Genomic DNA, 13128 nt, shown 5'->3' with positions numbered 1-13128 from the left:
ATCTTCCCTGAGGAATGGCAGCGCTCAGAAGGACTCTGCTGCCCTCTGTGTGAACTCGCTGGTGCCAGCACAGCCATCCGAGCAAGTTCTGCCCATTTTGCTCCCTTCAATCCGCGGAGCCCACGCAGCTCCCCGAGCGGGAAGCAGCGCTTTTCCGACGGATCCTCCAGGGGCATCATAGGTCAAGGGCGGACGGCTTTAAACTCACGGAGGGAAGATTTAGACTGGATGTCGGGGGGAAGTTTTGTACTGAAAGTACGGTGAGGTGCCCAGGCTGCCCATAGAGGAGGCGGATGCCCCGTTCCTGGGGGGTTTCAGGGCCGGATTGGCGGAGCTCTGAGCAACCCGATCTGCCGTTTGGCTAACGGCCGGTAACGCTGCCTGTGGCCGGGGGGGCTGGAACTTGGCGATTCCTGAGGTCTCTTCCAACCCAAGCCGATCTACCGCTCCACCATTCACCGCCAAGCAGCGCCGGGGGCGGCGGGGCGGTGACCGCCGGCAGCACGTGACGGCCGCCCGTAGCCCGCTGGGATTTGAAGTCGCGGCGGGCGGGGAGGGGCGCGCGCGTGCGCTCGAGAGGCGGTTGTTCCTCCGAAGGCCTGGCGCGTGGGGCGGCGCGCGGGTACGTGGGGGTCTGCGCGCGCCGCGGCCGTTAGCGCTGAGGGGAGCGCGCGGGGAGCTGGCGGGCGGGGAGGAAGGGGGAGATGGCCGCCTAACGGCGGGCCTGGCGCGAGCCCCTCCGCCTCCTGCAGCGCGCGGCTGTCGCCGTCGCCTCTGGGGAGGTTCTGAGGGGGGGGTGGAGGAGCCGGGTGAGTTATGAGGTGGCTGGAGGGCGCGAATAAAGATGCGCGTGTGTTTCTGTGTGGGGGGGGACACGAGCACACGCGTGTGCGTACAGATGTGTAGCTGCGCGGGTGCGTGCCTCAGGAAGCAGCCAGGGGAGCGCAGGGCGCGGGTGCTGCGGGCGGGGCTGTGCCGCTGTGCTGGGCGGGGCTGTGCCGCTGGGCGGCTGCTCCTCTTCGGCCTCGTGCCCCGGGCATCCCCGGGTGGCGCGGCGCTGTCGGTTAGCTGAGGTCGCTGAATGCCTCTGACGGCGTGCAGCGCGGCTCTGGTGCTTTATGTGTTATTAACCTGGCTTTAAGCAAACCGCAAAAGGCGCTCCGTTTTTTATGATAGATGTTCGTTAGAATGGCTTTCGTTCTGACTGAGCTGATTGTTGATAGCTTTCTAGTGACTACTCTCTTGTATCTTACAGAACTGGTGAGATGAAAAGTTGTTTTTTGTGACATATTTATCACGCGGATGAGATACAAGTCAGTAAGCCAGCCAGGAGCTCATGTCATCAGGAACACCAACAGAAAGCACCATGCCCCCTGATGCGCCTGAGCTGGAAGCAGAGGTGAAGTCGTGTGAGAGGCAGGTAGAAAGACGGGAGGAAGGCACAGGCAAAGCAGAACGCCTTGAGCCCATGTCCAAGAGGCAAAGGAAGAAACTACTGAAGCAAAAACAGTGGGAAGAACAGAAGGATCTCCGAAGGTATGGTTCACGAAATGGTTTTCGTAGGACTGTGTGTGCTAATTTGTTGTGACATGTCAGCAGACTCTGTGCACAGTTTTAGCAAATCAAAAAACCAGTTTTTTCCCATACTAGGTTTAAAGCAGTAGTCATAGTCTGCTCCGTCCGAGAATGAAGAAGCTGTAAAGGTAAGCATTTTCTCCATGCTAGAAGTAAGTGTTCCTCAGCTTGAAGCAGATAAGAGGAGGGCTTCAAAACTGCATGTTACTGGCTTGTTAGGAGGGATGAATCTCAGGAATGGGATGTGCCTTTCCTTGTTGCTGGCAGATCTTGTAAAGCACTGAGTTCATTTTTTTTTTTTTTTTTTTTTTTTTTTTTCCTCTTTTGACACATGAAATGCTGTGCTGTTAGTTACATGGACTTACCTGTGAAAATGTTTTTGGGCAGTGGTGAGCTGTGTTCTTCTGTTGTTGGGAAGAGGCATATGTGGGCAGAAGACCTGACTCAGAATACCTTTAAGTCCGCAAAACTCTCACCATTGTCTTCATTTGAATCATCACAGATATCTATCTTTGTGTGTATATCCAGAACTTCACAAGCAGAGTTGGGGCATCGGTTTCATGGTTCTGTTGGCACAGATGCGAGCAACAGAGAGAAATTAAACTACCACTGTTATGGGCCATCCACCTTCGTCACAGAACTGTGCATTTATGTGCATGATGTGCACCTCAGCAGAACCTCTTTTCAAAGATTTATCTGTATGTTTATTTGTGTAGGCAGAAACGAAAAGAAAAACGTCAGAAGAGAAAATTAGAACGTCAGTCAAAATCAGACACCAGTAATGAAGGGAATGACAGAAAGCGTATGCGAAGGGAAGTTGTTCCCAGCACGCTTCGCCTCGTTGTGGACTGCAGCTTTGATGACTTGATGGTGCTAAAGGTAAATCAAATTGACCCCTCAAATACAATGTTGGAAGATGCTCTGGTTGCAGTGTTGATGACATATCAGAGCAGACAGTAGTGGATAGTTAGTATTTTTCAGATTGTAATGACTCCTAGAACTGCTCACATCAGTTGCAGACTTTTTCAGGGTTTAGAATGTACCTTTATGTAAGCTTGCTGAAGATTCTGATCACATTCACGGAGATGTGGGAGTTGGTTTGATTCCATGGAACAGGAATATAGAAACAGTTTGTGCAGTGTGTTCTCTATGAAACTGTATGCAATTCTGCTTCAAAGTGGTTTTGCTAGAAAGGTTGTAAATGCCACATCCAATTACTTTTTTTCTTTGAAATCAATGTGAGGCTCCCAGCAGTGTTAGAGAGGTTCCACGGAAATTAGAACTCTTAGCATTATGAGGATACTGAGCTTTTTCTCTTAGGTACACCAGAAGTGGTTTGGGCAGGACAGCACAAAATCTCTAAAATTTTAGAGTGGATTATATATTAAAAAAAAAAAAAAAAAAAAAAAAAAAGGGGAGAGATGTTCACAGGATAGGTAAATATAAGAAAGATCAGCCATGGTACCCAGCCACTGGTCAAGACACTTGATCTGCCATTTTGAGATCAGAACAGCTTTACCCCTACAAGGAACATGCAATACTTTGCAGCCTCATGTATGAGTGCAGCCCGCAGTGTTTAAGGCAGACCTCTCCCCTTGCTCTTACCCTGAGCCTTTCTACTGCTCTGACTTCACTGTCCTGCAAGACTGCATGAATTTGAGCTTCTGCAAAGTCCATCTGGCTGCTTTTTGACTGTAATGCGGAGCACGCGTGGTACTGACTGAGTGTTGTGGTGTGGCAAATTTCATTGATTCCTGAGATTAATTTTGAATGTTTAAATGTGTGCTTAAATCTCAGTGATTTTTGTTTTGTTTGTTTCCTTGAACAATGCAAATCAAGCATGTGCATAGAGGTGTTTAAATGTGGAAGATGTATGTTTCCATGTCAGCAGAATCCCTTCACAAAGGCTGTTCCTTCTGTCAGGGTCTGATGTCCGCTCTCTGTTAGCAGTCACTTTTGCCAGTTAAAAGCCTCCTTTTTCTCTCTTTAGCTTCTGGCTCATGGTAAAGCATTTTGTGGTGGTCTGTCTGAAGGACTATGTAAAAAAACAAATTGTGTTGTATACAGGATGTTAAGAAGCTTCACAAGCAAATTCAGAGATGTTATGCAGAAAATCGCAAAGCATTCCATCCTGTGCAGGTATGTTGAAACAAACTGAGTATGGCTGTGTTGTCACATACAAAGTGTGTTAAAAAGACAGTTGCAACACAGGTGGACATTGGAGAGGAAAAAAAAAAGCTTTGTTTTTTTAATAAGAAAATTACATCTATTTTAGCTAATGAATTTTCAACCCAGAAGTTATAAAAATACACATAAGAAAGTATGTGGCTGTCAGTGCAGTGCCAGATACTGGTGTGCCACTAAAGCAGTGCTGATAGTCAGTTTTGTCTATGACACATAGGTGGAAAAAAGGGACCGTGTGTATTTCTTTATGTTCCTTACTGCATGATGTGGTCTTAGCACCACTACCACTTTTAACTGGATGATAAGTGAGCATTTTAGCTAATGCTTAAGAGGGAAAAAAAAAATAAAAATTGTACAGTGGGAAACAGATTGACATTTTAACGATTTAGTGATGTGTATCTTTCATTTGTTCTTGTCAAAGTTCTACTTGACCAGCCATGGGGGACAGCTGAAGAGCAATATGAATGAAAATGACAAAGGATGGGTCAACTGGAAGGTGAATATTTGACTATTTCTATAAGAAGGGAAAAAGAAATCATTACAATTGTTAGCTAAGTTATGTATTGTGAAGGACCAGTGCTTTATCTATGGTTATTTTTTTTCTGTGACTTCAGAGCAATATCACGTTGAAGTGAGGCTCTTTGTGCTCTAAAATAGTATAACTTAAGGAGTGCTTGTATTGAATCTAGATTTTATTTTTGCTTTGAACACTCCACACACAGTCTTCACTAGTTCTTCTTGAACAGATACTGTTCTCTGATGGACTGCTTGATTTAGGCAGTTCTGACAGTCATCTGTTTTGGCAGTGCTCTTTTTGGTTTTTATTTTTAATTTTTTATTGGGAAGAGCACTGCTGGTGTGATTGAAGAGTGGTTCCACTTTGAGCAGATTTTGTGTGATCGCCAGAGGCACAGAGTAAACCTCTCCTCCCACATCCTAACAAGTGCTGTTCACTTAGTGTTTGCATCCATTCTTGCTCTTTTGGAAAGGTGGTCTTGAAATGATTGGAATCTCTGTGGGGACAGAAGGTAACACTTGAAGGGAATCGCAAGAACTTAAGGTTTTGCAGAGTTCTTTTGGCGTTTCAGAAAGTTTCTCAGCAACTGTTTTACACACCAGTGCTTTAGGGAGCAGTGGTGGGTCTGTGGATTATTCATGCAGTATGCAGTCTGTACTGTGGGACGTAATGAAACGTGAATGAGGGGTGTAAAGTGACTCTTGTTTTTGCTGGTTCAGTCTTGGGTCTGTAAAGAGTGCCCAGCAACTCAGCAGTTAAATGTAACTCTTTGAACTGTTTTAGGATATCCAAATTAGAACAGAGCACTACAGTGAGCTAATAAAGAAAGAAGACCTAGTGTACCTCACCTCAGATTCTCCAGACGTTCTTGGTGAGCTTGACGAGAGGAAGGCTTATGTGATTGGAGGACTGGTGGATCATAATCACCACAAGGTAAACTGTGGGTATGCTGCTTCTTTACAGTTCTTCTATTCACATGTTGTTTTGTGTAAATAATGCACACGTATAAACTAACAAAAATAAATAATAAGAAAACTTCTTCAACAAAGATTTCATTAAAAATTTGTTGCAGAAAAGAGAAAGTAAAGCTTGTGGTGGTATCAGTGACTTGTGTTCCAGAGTGCAGACATGCTGAGGCTTTTTAGGGTTGAATCTTTTAGTTTTAAATATAGGAACGGAATTCATAACGCTGCTCAGCTTACTGAGGGCCATATTTTCAGACAGAAGGGTTTGGTTTCTTTTCATGCACTTGTGTGTGTGCTTGTATGTGCATGCACCCAAAAATAGATGAAGAGCAGTGCTTGAATCTTGAATATCCTTTTTTTAATGAGTTTGCTTGACAGGAGAATTTAGTGAAGTAATGCAAGTGCCTGAGAGATGTGGTTCCATAGCTGCACATGGGACTGTGCTGTGTGAACCTGGAAAGTTATGGAGAATGCAGCTGGGAAATAAAAGTACTTTTTGTGTGCTTTTGTTCCCACATTGTTCCCACTCTTCTTCAAAGAAACCCCGATATCACTTCTGGTGATGTGTTGAGGCTTAAGATACATTCCTTTTTTTTTTTTTTTTTTCTTAGTATCACCAATGATACTAAAGCAGTTAGTCTACACTTAAAGGCTAGTAGGAAACTAAAGCGAATCCCTTATGGTCATTGTAATACAAGTGGTTACTCACTTATATGGGAGCTGTTGATCACAGCCTGAACCTCTGATTCATCACCTGAGGTGAGCAGTGAGTCAGCTGTGAGAGCACAGGTGAAAGCAATTCACCTGTGCTACCAGGAAGGGGTGGAGCCTGGCTCCACCTCTCTTAGACCCCATTTAAGGACTGACTGCCACTGAGGAAGGCTTTCTCTCTGGGGATGGCTCCTTGTGGAGTTTACTGCAAGCCTACAACACTGGTGAGTGTTTTCATTTATTTTGATTATCTTTCCAAGGTGATAATTTTACTGAGCCTAGCCTAGAATGGCTTGCAGGGTATCGGCTTCCTTCTCCAATCCCAAGTGAAGGGCTGACACACAGCCAGTATCTGACAGTGCAATTTCTGGTATCTGGCTTTCCTTAAGGGGCTTAAATGAAGACTCGTCTGACTGCTCTGTATTGCTGATCTCCTCTGTGATTCCCTTGTGTCAGCACCACTGATGCTGATGGGCGCTTAGCTTGGTTTGCACTAGAGCCTGAATCCTCTTCAGGGCTGACGGCAGCACCGCTGTGATATTTAGGGCTCTTTGAGATCAGAGGGAGAGAAACACAAGCAGGGACACTGCTTTCATCTTGAGAACCTTTAATTTCTAGTTTTGCACTGTCATCTTCAACAACAGTGCTGGGCTGAGTTGTCCTTATTGCTGGGGCTGAAAGGTCCTGTGAGAAATCTAACCTCTTGCGGGTCTGATGTGTAGAGAGGGCGTCATTGGCCCTGCTGGCTTTACTGATTTTACATCTTACCAAGGCTAACCTCTGTATACTTATTGACTGTGCAAGTGTACATGCTTTCCAGAACTTGTTTGTTTCTCAGGTACTGAATTTCCTTTTTTTTTTTTTTTTTTTTTTTTAATTCCCCTGTTTTTTTTCCTTTAAAAAAAAAAAAAAAAAAAACAACAAAAAAAAAACTGGTTACCTTAAACTGAGTAACTTTGTGCTTCAGCCCAGGCTTGCCCTTAAGCAGGCTGTGCCCGGCATGTTCTAGACCTGTATGACCAGGTCTTGTTTGCCATCCTTCTGACCGTACGTCATAGAGTGACATGTATTTGAGGTGTCATGTTTTCCAGAGGTAACTCTTGAAGCAGATACTGTCCTATCTGGATAGTTTTCTGTTTTTAAATATCTTCCTCAGCAATAGTGAGGCAGTACCGATGAGACTCTGGACAGAAAATGATGCTTGTAATCTTATCTGTATGCGCTGATATGGAATTGTGGTACTCAGTCCAGTTGTTCTTATGCCTTTCCTCCAGGGAATTACTTACAAAAAAGCTGTGGAGCAAGGAATCGGTCACGCACAGCTCCCTCTGGGAAGCTTCGTGAAGATGAACAGTCGGAAAGTGTTAGCAGTCAATCATGGTGAGTTCTAAAATACTGAGTGACGATGCTATCACACAATGTACCTGCAGAATTCTGAGTTTGAAACTTCGGATAGTGAAAGCATCCAGTTTTTAGTGAGCTGGTATTTCTTGAATCTAATTGCCTTTGGGATGCAGTAGTCATAACCTCTAAGTATTTTAGATATGGGGAAATACAAAAGTAGCTAAGGAAGTGCCTTATCCACTGAGAACTGCACCTTCTGTTCTCTTAACTTGTCCCGTGATTCATTTTGGCATTGCTATCACCCCAGCCTTACTTCTAGACTTAGTGGATAAGTGAACAAAACACTGAAAAACCATTCTGTGTATTTTATTCCACTGGAGATTAAGAATGTGATGTTTTTTCGTGTCTTCTGACAGCTTTGTTCAGCTGTAACTGCTTAGGTACCTGTATGCTGACCTAGTTTGATTAAGCAGTTCTCCATCTGCAGAGCTTTCATAACTGCATTTTTACCTAGCTTCCTGGTTTTGGTTGAAGTATACATTATGCTTGATGAAGTCTTGACGCCTTCTAGTCCTCCTGTTCTGTGATTATTTTCCAGTGTCCAGAAAACAGGGGCTGCACAGACCATTGTGGGAGTTTTTTAACATGGCATTTGAGTTTTCATTTTGCCTCACTTCATGTTCATTTATTTTATTTGTCTTGCCTTGTGTAAGTTTGTTATGTTATTAATGTGTTGCACGATAACTTTAATTTCATGAGAGGCCAGTGATTGATGAGATGCACGTTTGCATGATAATAAAGAATATTTAAACATAAAGGAAATAGTTTCTAAAACTTAATCTTTACATGTTCTTTATGTAGGCACTAGCAAATCTTTGTGCTACTTACTAGAAGTTCTGCTGTCTGTAAAGTTTTATTGGAGAATTTTTCTGCAGTAGTCTTATACTGACCTCTAGTGTCAGCATTTTTGGAGGCTGCCTTATGGGGAGAAAAAGAGATCACTTATTTGGGCGCTTGTTTATTTCTTTTATGATATTGTGCATGTTTCTTGTGCTAGACTTCTAGGCACCTGATTTTACTGCAGTTTAGTTGCTGGGATTTCATATTGTGTGGGATTACATTCCCTAAAATATACTCTTCTAAAATATTTTCAGATCAGAGCTGAAAAGCATAACACACAGACCATTTGTGAGGTTCTGCTATTTCGCTTAAGGATTTCAGGCAAGAATAATTCCACCACTGCCAAAAGTGGAGGGATATTGTGGTTGTAATCATAGCTCTGGTCCATATTGTAACCCTAATAACACAAACTAAATTAAAAAAGACAGTTGTCAAGGGAAATGCTACTAGATATGAAGAAGATGAACAGAATCAAGCTGTCTCTCAAGTTTCGTATAAATTTTGTGCAAGAGAGAAGCTTATTTGCGCTGAGATTTTTTTGTTGTCCTGAGGACGCATCTTGTTGCTTTTGTGATTGCTCCCCACTTCTGTTTTGGTTGACATCTGGGTGCCTGCTCTCGGTGCAGGGATTGAAGCTAGAAGACCAGAGCATGGGATAGACGAGACTGTGGGACCTGCCTGGTCCCTATGGAACTGCTTTTAATAGTGGTGAATTTGAAAAATCTCAAAGAAACTCTTTATTAACTGCCTTGTCAGTCTTTGAAGCACTTAAATTGAACGGGGCCCTCTGGTGGTGAGAAATCGCTAGTGTTGTTAACGGTGGAGTCCATATGCTGCTTTTCATTTATTTGCTTATTTATAGCTTTCATTGGGATGGTGTGTCTGTATACTTCTACAATGGCTCAGAGTCTGCGTGTTATGATGGCATGAGGAACACAAATATCCATTTAAGTTTTTATGCCAAGGCAAATTCATTTTGCTGTATGTTACAGTACCATGTTACGTTCCAGTCTGCAGTGATGTCTATTAACTGCTCCCATCGTCTTCTCACATCCTTGCTGAATGCTTTTGTTGCTATTGCAGCATATCATTGAAGCCTCTCTCTTTCCATCAGTTCTAATTTTACTGTATCAAGTTCCAAAGCAAGGGTGTTCCTTGTATTCTTTTTTTTTCTTGAGCAGCCACTTTTGCCACAGATGTTCTCTGGAGTAACTTAAAGTGGTCTTAATGCAGTGCTATGACCTTTGAGAGTTCATGCTTCCGCCATGCTTCCAAGGTGAATAACCTGCTTGGTAAAATGGCCATCTATGTCAGCGTCACACTGTCCTGTAATCTGGGCATCCTGGCAGGCTGTCCAGGAAACCTGGATCTAGGAAACCTCCAGTAAATGTGATACTTTTCTGTATCTTGACTCTCAGCATGAGATCTGTGCAGCTCCTCAGAGCTCCTCTGATCCTTTCTCATATGGAACATTTGCACTGGGTGTGGTGTTGTTTTTTTTTTTTTTTTGAAGTCTCCATTCTCAAATGGTGTTAGCACTATTTCTGTAGTGCTTGAGCTTCTGCAGTGCTTCTCGTGCTTGAGGAGCCACCCCTGCACTCCAGATTTGTTAGCTATGCTTGGTTAACCTACGAGCCATCGGGCCGCCTCCTGCCTTCCCTGCTGCTGCAGGGCTGCAGTTTATGCTAAGAGTTTTTTTGGGAGGGGCAGCCTGGGATTTTTCTAAATAAGAATTTGCTGATTGCATTACATAGTTTGCATATAATGCACTTTGGAGCTATTGTCAACCAGGGAAAATTTTAGGAGGTGAAATAGGAAGGAGTTGGGTAACAGTATGGTTAATATAATAGCAACAGCAAGAAGTTTGTATTATTAATGGTTGCTGAAAGGGGGAGTAATGAGAGTTTTTGCTTTAAGCTCAGATTTCATCAGTTAGAAGTGGAAGAGAAAGATAATGAGGTTATAGTAGGTTTTAGGAAGACTTGGGACTCTTTGTGTTATAATTTGGGAGGGAAGCGACATCATTGTTAAAGTGCATCCCCAGGAGTACTCCTTTCTAACATGGGAGAGTGTTAATGCCAGTATAGAAGGCACCTGTGAGACCTGAAGGACTGGGGGGACATTCTTCTGTCCCTGAGAGAAGTCAATTCGAAGTGGAGCAACTACAGAAAAGTGTTGCTGTAGTAACCGAGAGACTATAGAGACTAGAGACTGAAAGTGCTTTGCTTTAAACTGCAACAGTGTCAGATTGCCACTTCTGCTTCTTCCTTCACTTCCTCGGCTCTACCCAAATGCATGTAAATGTCTGTAAAAATGGATTTGGAGCTGTGTCCCTATCAGTGCTTCAGTTTCTTTCTTGTAAAAGAGCTGATAGTGTTTCTTGACGTTGCAGTGTTTGAAATCATCCTTGCGTACCTGGAGAAGAGAGACTGGAAGGAGGCCTTTTTCAGTGTCTTGCCACAGCGGAAGGGGGCAGTTCCATTGGGAGAAGCCAGTGATTCATCCCAACGTGCCCTATGTGAGAAAGAAGGTGAAGACAAGGACTCAGACAGCAATTAACCTGCAGAATAAGAAGATGGGAAAGATGAGACATGGAGTTTGTGGGATAACACTGAGACACGAAGCAGTTAAGCTCTGAAGATCATCTGCTGCCCTTGTGATACTTGATTGTCTCAATGCTTGGTAGCTTCAGAGTTGGGTCAAAGTTGTTCTTGGACAGAAAGGGTAAAAACAAATGCAGTTTTTATCCTGAAACTTCTATATTAATAGCTTTAAAAAATAAATGAATAGCAAATGCAGAATTTATTTTGTTTACCAAGGAAGCTATGTTATTTATGTGGTTTTTGTTTTTTTAATAATTGTTCGGATATATTACCCAAAATACTGAATCACTGTTTTAATGTGTGCATTCATCTCTGTTTCAGTTCTAAGCAATGAATTACAAATAATCCTGTGACCTCAAAACCTGTATCACTAGTGCCTGTTGCAAGGCATTCATTTAAAAACAGAAATAACTCTGATTTTCCTGAGCATCTCAACAGACAGTCACAAGCAACTGGGCTGCCTTTATCAGCTGAGCCACTCCCATTTTTCCCCCTGATTTTTAGTTAGTTGTGGTCAGAGGAGGAAATACAAGTGTGGGGTCAAGCCATTGCTTAATGCTTCAGTTTGAGTAAATGTGTGTCTGTGTACATGCAAAGCATGTGCCTTGGCTGGGGTGTGATATGTTTGTTGGTACGTGTGCAGTGAGTTCAGGTGGCAGTACATCTGGGTTTTTTTGGTTGGTTGTTTTGTTTTTTTTCCCCATTCTATTAACTGTGTTGTCTGTCAAGTGCTTTGCTTTTTTTTTTCCCTTTTAAAGCCATAGTTTCTGTCTTGAAGCTGCCAATCAGTTTGTGCTTTTTCCAAGTTCAGAAATGGACACTTCAGAGGTGTGGCTTTGCTTCTCACCTGTGAGAATGTGCCCCATTCCCTAGCTTTGTAGGGGCTGTCCAAGTAGCTGCTGGGGCATTTTGGAATGTGAAAAAGTATGGCTCTCACACTGATTGCTGAAGAGCTAAAACCCACCTTACTGTGACTGCTCGTCTCTGCTGACCTGGAATCAGAGGAGATGGAAATGTGACTTTGTATCTGTATTCTTTCCTCTGTTACTGCTTTTTAATTGACAATGGAAGTGGGATTCCTGCAGTCTTTGTGGTCCCAAAAGGGTTGGCAGCAAACTGGTCATTAGTTCCTAAACCTCTCCCTATATTTCTAAAATATCCGCAGAAAAAGTTTCTTCTTTCGAAATAGCTTTTTTTTTCCTCAAGTAGTTCTTGGTTTAGTTTTGTTAGACTACATAAAAACATTCTTTTGTTCCAGCAAGATTAGCTTCTTCATAAAAGCACTGCTGGTATTGTGTCTAACAAGAGCAGTGTAAGTATGCCCACTATTTATTGCACTGAGTTTTGACAAAAATTTGTATAACAGTTAAATTGCAAGGAGGTACATCTTTACAGCTGAGGCACTGCATGTGAGTGTACATAGCACCCATCAAACCTGCTGTAAGATGCTTCAGTCTCTTGAAGGTTTTTTTTAATCACAGAACGGCCAGGGTTGGAAGGGACCTCAAGGATCATGAACCTCCAACTCCCCTGCCACATGCAGGGCTGCCAACCTCCCCATTCAATACTAGACCAGGCTGCCCAGGGCCCCATCCAATCTGGCCTTGAACACCTCCAGGGATGGGGCATCCATAACCTCCCTGGGCAGCCTGTGCCAGCACCTCACCACTCACTCAGTAAGGAATTTCCCCGACATCCAACCTAAATCTTCCCTCCCTCAACTTAAAACCATTTCCCCTTGTGCAGGTATCAACCCTTTAAAAGAGTTGATTCCCCTCCTCTTTGTAGGCTCCCTTTAGGCACTGAAATGGTGCAACGAGGTCACCCTGCAGCCTTTTCTCCAGGCTGAACAAGCCCAGCTCCCTCAGCCTCTCTTTGTACGGGAGGTGCTGCAGGCCCCCGATAATCTTCGTGGCTCTCTTCTGGACTCTCTCCAACAGCTGTTCTTTTTGTACTGGGGGCTCCACGCTTGGACTCAGTATTCCAGATACTGGGGAGGTCTCACGAGAGTAGAATAGAGAGGGACAATCACCTCCCTATCCCTGCTGGCCACCCCTCTTTTGATGGGGCTCAGGATACCATTTGCCTTCCGAGCCACAAGGGCACGCTGCTGGTTCATGCACACTGTGGGCTCATAGATTTTAAGACTTACATGTGTGCCTCATTTAGGAGATAAGCTGGGGACTTTAGAGACACTTGAACAGGTCCAGTGGCACTTTATGAAATTATTCTGGTGACAAAGCATTTTAGTTTCATGAAGGAATTGTATTACAGCCTAAAAGACAGCCTGTCTTGCATATGCAGCAGTGAAATCAAAAATGCACATTTT

At 43.7% G+C, this 13128-nt stretch overlaps 1 protein-coding gene across 2 annotated transcripts; it reads left to right on the top strand.

The window, feature by feature from the left end:
- The first annotated feature begins 553 nt into the window (after positions 1–553).
- Positions 554–11576, top strand: TRMT10A (tRNA methyltransferase 10A). 2 transcript variants are annotated; one of them, XM_042871822.1, is made up of 8 exons: positions 554–622; positions 1256–1536; positions 2292–2454; positions 3643–3714; positions 4181–4255; positions 5060–5209; positions 7227–7332; positions 10589–11576. In XM_042871822.1, the coding sequence occupies exons 2-8, from the start codon at positions 1337–1339 to the stop codon at positions 10753–10755; spliced, it is 933 nt and encodes a 310-aa protein (XP_042727756.1). In that variant the 5' UTR covers positions 554–622; positions 1256–1336; the 3' UTR covers positions 10756–11576. The 2 variants fall into 2 exon arrangements, with proteins under 2 accessions (XP_042727756.1, XP_042727757.1); XM_042871823.1 differs by lacking the exon at positions 3643–3714.
- The last annotated feature ends 1552 nt before the right edge of the window (positions 11577–13128 follow it).

The sequence above is a fragment of the Lagopus leucura genome, unplaced genomic scaffold (assembly GCF_019238085.1).
Source record: "Lagopus leucura isolate 7727_CA_CO unplaced genomic scaffold, USGS_WTPT01 Super-Scaffold_100004, whole genome shotgun sequence".
In the NCBI taxonomy this organism is placed as follows: domain Eukaryota; kingdom Metazoa; phylum Chordata; class Aves; order Galliformes; family Phasianidae; genus Lagopus; species Lagopus leucura.
The sequence above is the reverse complement of the archived record's forward strand: the minus strand, read 5'-3'. Positions and strand labels throughout refer to the sequence as shown.

Bases quoted from the DNA above. Each gene is read 5' to 3' on its own strand.
- TRMT10A (XM_042871822.1), top strand. From the start codon at position 1,337: ATGTCATCAGGAACACCAACAGAAAGCACCATGCCCCCTGATGCGCCT. The intron at 1,537-2,291 runs GTATGGTTCACG...TTATTTGTGTAG, and splicing joins GAACAGAAGGATCTCCGAAG to GCAGAAACGAAAAGAAAAAC. The intron at 3,715-4,180 runs GTATGTTGAAAC...TTCTTGTCAAAG, and splicing joins AAGCATTCCATCCTGTGCAG to TTCTACTTGACCAGCCATGG.